This window comes from Hyperolius riggenbachi, chromosome 1 (genome assembly GCF_040937935.1).
Source record: "Hyperolius riggenbachi isolate aHypRig1 chromosome 1, aHypRig1.pri, whole genome shotgun sequence".
In the NCBI taxonomy this organism is placed as follows: Eukaryota; Metazoa; Chordata; class Amphibia; order Anura; family Hyperoliidae; genus Hyperolius; species Hyperolius riggenbachi.
In genome coordinates this window covers 361,929,767-361,943,733 of record NC_090646.1, presented here as the reverse complement: position 1 = coordinate 361,943,733, position 13,967 = coordinate 361,929,767, and the positions used below count along the sequence as shown (strand labels likewise).

The window sequence follows — 13,967 nt, the reverse complement described above, 5'->3', positions numbered from 1 at the left end:
TTAAAATCGGCCCAGCAGGGCCTGAGCGGCAGCCGCTGGCGGTGTTGGACGAGCTGAGCTCGTCCAGACCGCTCAGCTGGTTAATGAATGCCATTATCACAGTGAAACAGAGAACAGAGAAACTTCAGAATGTTTTAAATAAAAGTATGCATCTAGCTCTATCTGCTGTCATAATTCATTTTTAAATCATGTTTTCTCATACTTATAATATGATTTGAAAGACTAAAATGCTGAAAACAGCTCCCCCAGGACACCATGTAGTCCAGGAATTATTATTTTTTTCACACATTCTATCATGTTAAGGCAAATTATCTTTATTTCCCAGGTATCCTTTGGTGTTAAAACCAAACCTGAACTGAAAATAAACTTATGAACTAATTAATTGTATAGGTAGTGCTAATGATAATTAGGGCATTAGTAACAGAACAGATACTCGTATTTTTAGTTTAATTGCTACTGTACATATTTAAGACTTAATTCTAAACAGCAGCCATGACAGTCTGATTTAAAATTCAGCTTCATTCAGCTGCATACCGAACAGAAGTAATGATCCTTTGAACTTTTGAGCTCTAAAATGTTATCAGAAGTTTTTCCTCAGCTGCATAACAACATTTTGGCTTTTATTTACTTTTCAGGACATGTGCTGTATTTGACAAGCTCATTTGCAACATTTTTAACACTTGCAATGCAGGAAAATAGAAAGACATTTTAGGAAATTCCTTAGTAGGACCAGTATTATATGTATATTGGTTTATCTCATCATGTGACGTCACTTCAGGTAAGAAAACCCTTTTGTCTTTGCTGTGGTAATGCAAATAATCTGCTTCCCATGTTACCTCCAGACTCATTAACACAGGTGAATCAGCCAGCTGGCTAAACCAGATTAAACCTTTAGCAATTGAAAACATTTGAAGAACAAACAAGAAATTAAAAGGAAAAAAAATATTCCCACTCAATTCCCAATCTAAAAACCATCCACAACATAATAGGAGAAAAGTAATTTATTGCTCATTTTACCGAAGAAGAAACATACTTCTTAATTGTATATGTATACATATATTTTACATTTTAAGATTTTCGCGACAGAGGTCCTTTAAGGCTATGTTAACTGATCTATTTTTTTCTTTACATTCTATCAAATTTACAATTTAACAGCATTCCACAGAATCAAGCAATACTAAATAAATGCTATGCAAAACTTGTGCATTCAAGCACATTCTGCACACCACTTCTTTATATTTGCAACTTTAGGGGGTTTTTAGGTCAGGGCAGCTAAGCTTGGGGATCTAGGCTTTATACACAGTTTAGATATTTCTTGGCCAAGGCAGCCAAAGAAAGCCAAACGGGGCCACCATTGCCGAGAGTGTAGCGTGTGTGCGATGGCCCTGATTCTGCGGGAGATCTGACCTGCAGGATTATTTTGTCAGAGCACAGGCTGAAGCTATTGTTCTCCTCCTTACTACTGCTGCTTGTCATGCGCCTTGTCTTTATCCCCCCCCTCATAGCAACAGAATGTGTCAATAGCCTGCAGGTTAGCAACACATCTGTACAGCACTTGGCCCCGAACTGTAGCCCAAAGGATGCAATCCCAATGCCTTCGGGCAATAGCTCTCGTATATGTTTACGAGGCTTAGGATGAGTCTCAAAAGGGTAGGTTGGGGCTCATAGGTTAGTGTTAGGGAAAGTTGTTTGGTGAGGAAAAATTAGCAATAGATCAATAGGCAAGTTAGAGGTGGCAAGCTGTGGCGGTGGATAACTATAGTGAACAGGTATGATTTTCCAGCATGTCCGATCACTAATAAGTTGCTGGCAAGTGCTGAGATGTACCTGTATACACATGTGAAAGGCAACTTACTGTATTTTTCGGACCATAAGACGCATGGGGGAAAAAGTGCCTGCGTCTTATGGTCCAAATGCTGCAATTTCTGCCCGCACCAGTTGTCCCCCCCACCCTTAAAATCACATGTCCCCGCGGCTGCCCCGTCCCCCGTCTGTCTAAAGTCTGTGTGTGGCTTTGCAGGATCGTAATGCACAGTGTCTGTGTCCCCAGAGGCTGTCGCATCCAGGTATACAGTGTTTCTGCCCCCTCCGTCCTCCTCTTTCCCCATCCCCTCTGACTCCTTTCCCTGGCTCTGTAATGTGGGGATATGTGGGGAGTGTGAAGGCTGCTGCGGCTTACCGATGGATTATTGGGCTGAACATCGGTAAATCCTCTGTGTTAAGAGCCGCTGGGTGGTCGATGCACGTTGCCGAAGCCTCTCTGCCTTCACTTCCGCATTGGCGATGTAAGTGGAAGTGAAGGCAGAGAGGCTTCGGCAACATGCACGGACCACCCAGCGGCTGTTAACGCGGAGGATTTACCGCTGTTCAGCACTATAATCCATCAGTAAGCCGCAGCAGCCTTCACACTCCAGACATATCCCCACATTACAGAGCCAGGGAAGGGAGTCAGAGGGGATGGGGCAGAGGAGGACGGGGGGGCGGAAACATTGTATAGAGGGACGCGAAAGCCTCGGGGGACACAGGCACTGTGCATTGTGATCCTGCAAGCCACACACATACTTCAGACAGACAAGTTGTCACAGGGGGAAAGACAAGTGCAGGGGGCACTTAAGAGAACACAGGGGGGGCATTTTAGAGGAGGGAGCACTTTAGAGAACCCAGGGGGCGCTTTGGAGGACCCAGGGGGCACTTTAGAGGACCCAGGGAGCACTTTGTAGGACCCAGGGGGCACACTTTGGAGGACCCAGGGGGCACTTTGGATGACCCTGGGGGCACTTTAGAGGACCCAGGGGGCACTTTAGCGGACCCAGGTTGCACTTTGTAGGACCCAGGGGGCACACTTTGGAGGACCCAGGGGGCACTTTGGATGACCCAGGGGGCACTTTAGAGGACACAGGGGGCACTTTGTAGGACCCAGGGGGCAATTTGGAGGACCCAGGGGGCATTTTAGCAGACGGGGAACTTTAGAGGACCCAGGGGGAACTTTGGAGGACCCAGGGGGAACTTTGTAGGACCCAGGGAGCACCTTAGAGGACCCAGGGGACACTTTAGAGGACCCAGGGAGCACTTTGGAGGACCCAGGGGGCACTTTGGAGGACACAGGGGAGCACGTTAAAGGACACAAAGGGGACTTGAGCACTTAAGAGGACACAGGGGACACTTTAGAGGACACAGGGGCCACCTAAGAGGACATGAGGGGCATTTGAGAGGACACAAGGAGCATGGATGAGGACACAGGGGGACAGAGGACCACACGGGGACAGTGGAGGTCACAAGAGAGACACTAAAGATACAAAGAGGACACAAGAGGTACAAGGGGGACATATAATTTGGGGAGGGGAGAATATTCACAAGATGCCCCTGTACCATGGATGCCCCCGGTTTAGTATTTTCTTTCCTGGTTTTTGTCATTTAAACCTAGGTGCGTCTTATGGTCTGGAGCGTCTTATGGTCCGAAAAATATGGTAAATTGCAAATGTGTGGCCTTAAAGAGAATCTGTATTGTTAAAATCGCACAAAAGTAAACATACCAGTGCGTTAGGGGACATCTCCTATTACCCTCTGTCACAATTTCGCCGATCCTCGCCGCATTAAAAGTGGTTAAAAACAGTTTTAAAAAGTTTGTTTATAAACAAACAAAATGGCCACCAAAACAGGAAGTAGGTTGATGTACAGTATGTCCACACATAGAAAATACATTCATACACAAGCAGGCTGTATACACCCTTCCTTTTGAATCTCAAGAGATAATTTGTGTGTTTCTTTCCCCCTGCAGCTATCTTCCACTGAAGTGTCAGGCTGTTTCTTCCTGCAGAGTGCAGACAGCTCTGCCTGTATGTAATTCCTCAGTATGTGAAAGCCCAGCCAGCTCAGAGGAGGATTTATCCAGCTTGTAAAAGATAAGAGAGAAGAGAGAAGCTGCCGTAATCTAAATAACACACAGGCAGTGTGCAGAGAGGGGCCTGGAGGGGGGAGATGCATCACAGAACCACAACACTGAAGAACTTGGCAGCCTTCCAGACACAGGCTGACAAGTCTGACAAGAGAGAGATAAGTTGATTTATTACAGAGATGGTGATAGCAGAAAGTGTTGCAGTAAGCCAGAACACATTAGAATAGCTTTTGGAACTTGTAGGATGATAAAAAACAGGATGCAATTTTTGTTACGGAGTCTCTTTAAGGCTCTTTTGTATACATGTCTTAATGATAACTGATATTGCGTATTCTACATGCCTTTATGATTAAGATATTGCAAAACATACACTTTTTAATAAAACATTCTAAATAATAAAACATTTAATAAAACATTTAAATAAAACATTTAATAAAACATTTAAATTGCATTTTTAAAACATTAGATTATGGCTGTGCAAATTCACAAGTGTCCATCTCCCTGGTGACTAACCAGAATCTCTATGATCACCATTTCCTTCCAGGCCTTTGAAATCATATCCTCTTAGGTCACATGAAGTAGCAATGAATTGGTCTATAACGTAAAGGTGTGGCTCCAACTAGCCCAGCTTGCTGCAGTGATATCTTGGATCTGTCATTCTCTAATAGTGCTACAGTGAGCTGAGCGGATCTACCCTCCTTTAAAATATGGACCACTTTATTGTGGTCCCACATGACTTATGGCAACCTGGTTTCAATATCCTGGAAGGGGAAAGGAACTGAAGATTCTCTACACTTTACTATTTTTGTTAGATAAAATTAATGAATATGAATTGACAATTAGTGAATGGGAACTGAGATTGAACTGATTGTTTGTGTGAGAGGAGCTATAGACAGAGATGGGGGGGGGGGGGGACACAAAGGCCTCAATTCACTAAGCTTTATCAAACACTTTATCAAACGTTTGATAATTTACCTCATGGGTAAAATCCAATTTTGAATTCACTAAAGTGTTATAGATTTATTGAACGTTTTATCGATAAAACATTTGATAAATATATGACACCATAGTGAATTCAAAATTAGATTTTACCCATGAGGTAAATTATCAAACGTTTGTTAGTGAATTGAGGCCAAAGTGTATGCTCCCGGGAGAGATAGCTTGCAGTTAGGTCTGCTTAACCAGCCTACAACTGTGATGTATAGCGTGTGTTGTGTGCAGAACTTTTTTTGATGGATTTATTGTGTTCTGAAGTGGTTAGGGAGAAGTGTGTGTAGTTACACTACATCTAGGAGCTTGTTAGCTATTTAAACTGTATTTCCAGCTACCGATAAAACTGTTACCTATAGGATTTATTCAGTGTACTGTATATTTACATAGGTTAGAACTATGAGTACAACAAGGTACTTGTATTCCTCCAGAGTCCAGCTTGTTTGTCGCTGCCTGTATTGCAACAGAAGAACTGTCAGCAATAGTATTCCTTCAGTGCTCACTCAGTCATTTAGGTAAAAGTGTGTATACAATTAAGTAGCCAGTGGTACTATACTACTGCAGGTTAAAATTGTCCCTTACCTAGCTGTATTGTACTACCAATATTCCTAGGAGTTCATGTATACTGCTTTAGTACTTATTTACTTAGTGTACAAGTCCAATCAAGTAGTCGTGTTTAAATGTGTCCCTAGTGATTCACTGTTACATGCTTTGGCTTTTAGCATTCTACAGAGTTGCACCTCCTACATTATACCTTTGACATAGGTTCTAAAAAAATGTAGACTCATTTATTTAATTGTTTAAGGTATTGATGTGTTGCATGGTGTAGCTGCCAGCTAGCAATGCAATCTACCTAGCAATAGATGACCATAGAGTTCACACAATGCTACTGCTCTCGCTGACCCATGCTCCGTCTCAGATCCATTATCCATGGGCTTAATATCACTGCATTACCTCTAGACACCTTTATTGGCGACATTCATTTCAGGTGATATCCAGTTAATAATGCCAGCTAGCAATGTGGTCTCCTGCTGTTTTGATAGCAGAGGCTGCTGCTAGTGGGTTAAGCTAACATGCAGCACCCCCATTTCTCAATCTGAGGTCCTACTTACATGGCTTAATGTGCCTGCTGCCTTCTGTACACTGTCTGCCATGCAAATTTATATTTGCCTGCTGTCACTTTATTTGCAATTTTCTGAAAAACCATAAGGACTTTTGCAACTTTTTTATTCCCTTGTTGTCACTGTTCTCCATCACATACTGATACAAATGTTATACATACCTGGGGCTTCCTCCAACCCCATCTGCTCAGATCACTCCCAAGCCACCGTCCTCCGCTGCCCGCAGCTACAAGAACTGGGTCCCGTCACTTACGTCAGTCGGCGCCAGTCTAGCGTAAGAGAAGTGCGCTGTTTGTGTATCTCTCCAGCAGGATACATAGAGGGCGCACTTCTCCTGTGTAGACTGGCTCCGATTACGTCAGTGACAGGACCCAGTTCTCGTAGCTGCAGGCAGTGGAGGACGGCGGCATGGGAGCGAACCAGGCGGATGGGGCTGGAGGAAGCCCCAGGTATGTATAAAAATCTTTTTAATAATGTCAGCTCTGAGTCCCTTTAAAGTCGGCCCATTGATTTTAATGGATTTTGTGAATGAGCTTCAACAAAAATGTGCAGTACCACCTGAAGTTCAAGGAAATTTTCACAAGAGTGCCAGAGCATAGGTGTTTTTGCTTATCTTTACTTTGTAGAGGCAGGCTGTGACCTGATCTGAGCACATGGATCAAGTGACAGTCATTTAATATCTGTATGAGGGTCAAGTTACAAAAGGATCTGCTGAGAGCCAAGCACCTCATGTCTTCCAGAATATTTCATTTAATCAAAACACCAAAATTGGAATTTCTTTACTAAAGCCATTTCTGTATGAAAGCAGCTCGTCAGGAATACATGTTTAATTCATAGCTAAAGGGGCTTTACTGTGTGACTGTAATCAGTGAAGGAAGAATCAGAAGCACTGAGGTGAGGCAGCAAAATAGACATTGTGGTCATTCCAGCCAAACAGAGAAATATATTGAAAAACAATACAATTAAATAACTGGAAAAACAATTGGATCTGGAGTGTAAAACTTCACTGTTAGATCAATTTCAGTGGAGATTTTTATACTACTCTGATGATTTGAAATGTCTGCTTATAACTGGTTCTCTTTACAGCATCATAGTGCTATCACTATTAGTTTTGCTTCATTCTCACTGACTTTGTATGTAATACTGTCCTAGATTTTTCATTCTTCAATCATTGCTTAGAGGTCCAGTTATGGTATCACTTGCTATGCCATTTTGTCCTCTCAATGGAAGCAAGCTGAAGTCAGCAAGCTAGGGCAGAGGAAATGCATCTCCAGGTAATTAATAACAATCAAACATCTTATAAAACTGCTGACTGCAGCTGTAATGAACTGGGCTCAAGTCGTTGCCTTGCAAATAGCGCGTTTATGAACCGTGGCAGCGAGCAAGATTTTTCCCCCTCTCCGTTCTGCAACTTAATATTTAATGTTGCCGAAAAATACAAATAGCCTGCATACGGTAGTGTGCACCAAATTACATTTTCTATCCATCGACCCAAAAAATAGCCAGCCTGTCATGGATTATTGATTCAAAACGTTTCTTTTTATGCTAGAATAGAGGACTAAACTTAAAATGTTCCTTAGATTTTACACGTTTGAAATGAGATTTTCTAGTACCTGCAGGGATGTAGCAGTTTTAAGAGAATTACAGTAAACATATCTACCCTGATCCAATAGGAAAAAGCATGTTGTTTTGGTTAAGAAAGATACTTTTACTTTTCCCTGGAGCCTTTATTTTATCACATGACTTTACTAATGTAAATTTACTCTGCACTTACCTCTCCCCTTCCGAGTAGGGTTTTTTTGAGACTTGTACAGAAGATAAACCTTTGTTTGCTAAGTACACAAAGCAGGAAGCATCTATCCAGAGGTGTATCTAGAGTACGGCAAGTTTGGCATTTGCTCTTAAGGGGCCCATACACTCAGCTGATTTCATACTGAAATCTATTGGAAATCTGTTCCTAGTAAAACATGTTCCTAAACACATCAGATAGATCAGAAAATATATCTGATGATCTATCTGCTGCTAATCTAATGAGTGTATGGCTACCTTTAGCGTCATACCTGCCATACTTTCAACTTGTTGTCCAGTGATTAGATGCAGATCAAAGGAGGAGGGGCATAAGACACACAGGAGGGGCAGCACCAGTCACACAAAGCAATGAGATGCAGTACTGAAACAGGATAGTTATAAGGGTGCACTTAAATGTTTTAAGGATTGAAGAAACATGCATGCATTGTGGAAAGGAATTCCACAGGAACTCATGTGGGGGAGAAGGAACTAACAGAAAAGCCATCATATATGATTGCCAGAAAGGTTAGCCACATACCTGCCAGTGTTTACTAAGCCTAACATCATATCTTCAGTATAATGTTGATTACACAGAAGGAACAGAAACAAAAGTCTTCTTCTTTCTGGATTCTTCTAAAGCTACATACAGGGTGGCGAATGAAAATTTGTCCCATCTCCCTGCCAGCAGTGAGAGTATACAGACAGATGCTAGCTCACCTGTCTATACGGTCCTGTTACTCACCCTGTGCTCTATGCTTGCTTAATGGGTTTACTGAAGACTTTGTTGCCTGTATTTGTTGCCGTATGAGAGCGTTACCCATACAGCAGCAAATGCAGGCAACACAGGCTTCAATTAACTCGGGAAGCAAACACACAGCACAGGGTGAGTAACAGGCACATTGGGACGGGATGGCTGGCATCTATCTGCATACTGACGCTCCTGGCAGTCAGATAGGCTAGTTTTTGTGCACCATCCTGTATATTTCTTACTTGATATTAAATAATGGGACTATTCTAGTTTATTATGGCTTTACATACATATCTATGCATACTTTCGATGAGGCAATAATGCACAGTATGTTGAATTTAGCATTCAGTCAAAACTAATTTTTCAATGACCTGGTAATTCATTACAATAGACAAGCAGTAAACAAGACATTTACATTTAGCTATAGGCTAAATACACTTTCAATAAGGCACACTTTTAATTACCTGTCACAAGAGGGTATGATTGTGGACCGGGAACTGTTCCTCCTAAGTCTCCTGAAGTAGGACTTGTTAGACTTGACTTCATTTCATCTAACCCTCCAGTTAAAGATGCCATGGCTGAATAATCCGCTGTCTGTAAATAATAATGTAAAAAAAAAATACATTAATTTTCCTGTTGCTGTTAGAGTTGAGCAGATCATTTTACCTAAGGTAAGTTTTGCATAAGACCAGACCTAGGCACAATAAGATATTTTTCTTTGCAGATCCTGATCCACTGACCAGGGAACCAGCTCATTTGAAGAGGGTAACTGTAGCCTACAAGGCACACTAGTGCCTTATAAACTGAAAGCCTGCTTTCTCTCTTCCTTAACAATCTCCTCTTTTCTTTCTGACTCACTTAAAGAGGAACTGTAACATAAAAAGATCCCCTGGGGGGTACTCACCTCGGGTGGGGGAAGCCTCCGGATCCTAATGAGGCTTCCCACGCCGTCCTCCATCCGTCAGGGGTCTCGCTGCAGCCCTCCGTGGAGTCCGGGCAGCGGTGACGTCATTATTTACCTTCCTGGCTCCTGCGCAGGCGCTCTGACGGCTGTCGGCTCCGAACTACACGGAAATACCCGATCGCCGTCGGGTCCGCTCTACTGCGCAGGCGCAAGTTTCCTGCGCCTGCGCAGTAGAGCGGACCCGAATGAGATCGGGTATTTCCGTGTAGTTCGGAATGGAAAGCCGCCACAGCGCCCCCGCTGGAGCCAGCAAAGGTAAATATTGAAATGACAGTCGGCACAGTCGCCGGCTGTTCGGAGGGCTGCGGAGAGACCCCCGTGGGACAGAGGACGGCGTGGGAAGCCTCATTAGGATCCGGAGGCTTCCCCCACCCGAGGTGAGTACCCCCCAGGGGATCTTTTGAATGTTACAGAGTCTCTTTAAAGCAAAGCTGAACTGACATTTCTCTCACTTCATGTCATCTCTACCATGTTCTACACACCTAAATAACATTATTTTACTAGAGCTCAGTGGCGTAGCTAAGAAGCCACGGGCCCCAGTGCAAGTTTAGCATTTGGGCCCCCAAGCATGCTATAGATAAGGGGTCCCCAACCCCCAGGCCGCGGCCTACTAGTGGGCTGCAGGCTGCCCTGATTTGGGCCGCGCGTCTTCAGTGCAGAGAAAAGTGTCACTAAAGGTTGTTGGAAGCTATAGAGAAGAGCCGTCTGCAGCCATTGTTACTGCTGCCACCTAGTGTCTGTTGTTTGTAATGCAGCATGCTTTCTGTCTGCACGGACACCAGGTGGCAGCAGTGAGGATCACTGGGACTCTCTGGTGTCTTGCCAGCCACAGAGTTCAGTCTGCACAGAGGTGAGCAGCTGATGCTGGAAGCCAGTGTAGGAAGAAGAATGGAAGGGTAAAAGTGAGTGTGGGGAGAAGTGAGTGTGGGGAGGAGGGAAGTGTGAAGTGGGTGTAGGGAGGAGGGTAGTGTGAAGTGGGTGTAGGGAGGAGGAAAGGGTGAAGTGTGGGGAGGAGGGTAAAGGGGCTGTGAGGTGGAGAGAAGGGTACAAGTGAAGGGAGGCAGATGAGGGAGGAAACGACTGTGCCACTGGATAAGGAAGCCCAGGCAGTACTCCCCTTCACACCACCTGTCACTCCAAATGTACCTTGTGCTGGTGGCTTATGCAGCAGCCCCAGTGCAGTGCGAAGACATCTTTGCCAAAGTGCTGAGGGTGATGAAGATAGTGGTTAGGTAGGGCTGGTGTTGCCAGGATTTCTTTATGTAAAGACTCTGCCTGTAGAACAAGCCCGCCCCCCCCACCCCCCGCGCAATAACACCCCCGTCCCCCCATACGCTTGCATCCTGCCGGTCCTTGGAAAAATTGCCTGATGCTGAAGGGGTCCTTCAGACAAAAAAGGTTGGGGATCACTGCTATAGATAACAATTGATATGGCACACCAAAACTAATCAAGGACAACCTCAGAATCAGAAGCGCAATAAGGGGATGGGAAACTGTGTTCATGATCACTACTACTCAAATCAACTATAGAAGAGAATATTATCAGCACAGGACCAATAAAGAACTAATACTGTGTTTGCCCCATAAACACAGTATTAGCTCTTTTTTAGTCCTGTGCTGATAATATTCTCTTCTATAGTTGATTTGCGTAGTAATGATCATTAACACAGTGTAACACAGTGAGCCCCTCAGATAACTGTAACATTGTAAAACAAAAAAGTTAGAAACTCACCTAAGAGGAGGGAAGGCTATGGATCCCTCCTCTTAGGCCAAGGGCCATATCGCCACTCTTGAGAGTGCTAGGGGGCAAAAGTAGTGAAATTAAACACAAGGTACACTATGCCTCTGATATGTTGTCAAATAAAACATTTCCACAGGAAATAGCCCATGTACTTTGTGAAGTTAGCACAGTGCCAGCTGGTAATCAGTGGCTGTTACAGATGCTGGCACAGTGCCAGCTGGTAATCAGTGGCTGTTACAGATGCTGGCATAGTGGCAGCTGCTAATCAGTGGCTGTTACAGATGCTGACATATTGGCAGCTGCTAATCAGTGGCTGTTACAGATGCTGGCATAGTGGCAGCTGCTAATCAGTGGCTGTTACAGATGCTGGCATATTGGCAGCTGCTAATCAGTGGCTGTTACAGATGCTGGCATAGTGGCAGCTGCTAATCAGTGGCTGTTACAGATGCTGGCATATTGGCAGCTGCTAATCAGTGGTTGTTACAGATGCTGGCATAGTGGCATCTGCTAATCAGTAGCTGTTACAGATGCTCGCATATTGGCAGCTGCTAATCAGTGGCTTTTACAGATGCTGGCATAGTGGCAGCTGCTAATCAGTGGCTGTTACTGCTATAGCAATGGCTGATAACCTACATGCGAACAAAGGGGGAGGCAGAGTGGCAACACAAGGTAGGCCTACCTCTGTATGCGGCACTGCAGCTATAGCCTGCGGGCCGCATGGAACTATAAAGAGCTTTGGAGGCCAGGTTTATGGGCAGCATTTGGCCCCAGGCTAGCCTTTGGATGTCTCCTTGGATGTACTTTGATCTCTGAGTACTTCTGAAGGTGAGCGGCTCCCTCCCTACAGTACCTAGTATTGCCTTTTGTCTACTTCTGTCATTTTTTTTATCTGTAAACTTCTTTTTTCCTTTCTAGAATTCTGTTCTTCTATTATTAATTATTTTCCTTTTTTCCGTCTTGTATTCTAGTATTTTCTTCTGTTTCTGCATTATCTTGGAGATTACTGTGCACCATCTGTCCCCACCACAATACTGACCATTAACCCTGTCAGCAGGAATATGAGTTTCAAGCTGGGGCTTCTTACTGGTACTTAGTGTGAACTAATTGGAAATTGGCAAAAAAAAACCCAAAACTCAAATTAGCTTCCCCAGTGATGAGTTTGCCAACAAGCCTTCTGATTTGGTTTAGTTTTGGTTTCGTGGCTGTAGTTATGCCCATTTTGGGGGGTATAAGGACTATCAAAGACTACTCTCTAAGTAAAAAAACACTGATATTTAATAAGGAAACAATAACAAATTGAATTGTATTAGCGTAATATGGTCCAAGATTAAATGCTCATCTCATTAAGTACCCCAAGCTAAAACACCTGGGGCCTATTTGTATAGTGGTAAAAATATTTTAGCCCCTTTTCAGCAATTTAAAAAAAAAATTCAGCCCTATTTATAAAACTGGTACAAACTATTTTTTCTCCACTTTTGAAGAATTGTCCTCTTTAGGGAAAAAGTTTTTTCTTTCTGTTTATAAATACACTGCACAACAACAATGTAAGTATCCCAAGCACTTTGCTTCCCTATAGTCGGTTTGCATGCCTTGAAGAGCTACACATTGAGTCTGATTTTTTTTTTTTAAAAAGCCTCAACAGAGGACTCTGCTCACAACATAGCACGTGAATGCTTGTGGTTAGCCAGTTTTAAAAGGGATGTTTTATTAACACTGTTAAAAAAATAATTACTCATCTTTGTGTATCTTTGTTTGAGTTCTACAGCGAATCCAATCTTAAAAGTGGACTGTCATATTTTTAGTGTGTTACTTGCCACAGCCAATTGAATTGCCATTGTAAAAAATATGGAAATTACTCAGCTTAGTGTATATTCTCAGTGTACATCTTATATTCTAGTTAGATAACATAACCAGTAAAAATGGGGACAATTTAATGTGTGTACAATTGCAGTCACACAGTCTGTCGATTTCTAAATTGGGTCTGTCTTCTTTAGTTTATCAATTAAAGGACACAATTTTATGAGTCTTAAGTGTGTCACTTAAAGGGTGCAGCATAATATGTGTAAATACGTGTAGTTACAAGCTCTATATACTTATAAAGGGGCACTCTCATTTCTCAAGAATATTAAGCACTCCATACACTAATAGATGGCCAATTGGCCATTAGATTTGACCAGTAAATTGATCCTTCTCACATAAAATATCTGAGAGGGGTCAAATCCTTCCACATACATTTCAGCATGATATATATTGAAAATCTGTGGAATCATGCTCTGCCTGTCAGGCCCCCAGGTCTCTCCCATCTGTGTGCTCACCTCCACTCAGGCTGTGCATAGTGTTGACACCAGAGCCTACATTCACCTGTCTGCTTGCATGTGTCTTTTCCCCATCACTTCCAGAAGCTCCTCCCTGTTTCTTTTCTTCATTGCTTGTTTCCCATGAAAAAAAAACTAGAGGCCAAACACTAGAGGCTGGAGGTTCATTCCCTTAAGTGATCACATACATGTCAGGCCTCTAGTGCCTCTAGACAGGGAGGTGTGCCCAGCGGCAGTAGAGAGAAGACACATGCTGACAGACAGCTGGTTTTCAGACAGTCGTCCTGCAAACAAACGCCACTACCACCGCCAATCAAGTAATATCTTCCAATCACTGCAATAGACTGATTTGATCAATTTTGGCTACAAATTGCTTGATCGGACATCATCTGTGGCAGCAATTTT

The 13,967-nt window shown here is 43.3% G+C and overlaps 1 protein-coding gene across 2 annotated transcripts in view; it reads right to left on the bottom strand.

The window, feature by feature from the left end:
• Window positions 1–13,967, bottom strand: part of PAX5 (paired box 5) — a 274,887-nt gene that overhangs the window by 81,561 nt on the left and 179,359 nt on the right. For both annotated transcript variants that reach the window (XM_068271308.1, XM_068271309.1), the window contains one exon: window positions 9,007–9,136. In XM_068271308.1, coding sequence (XP_068127409.1) covers window positions 9,007–9,136 — 130 coding nt within the window. The remainder of the gene's footprint in view (window positions 1–9,006; window positions 9,137–13,967) is intronic.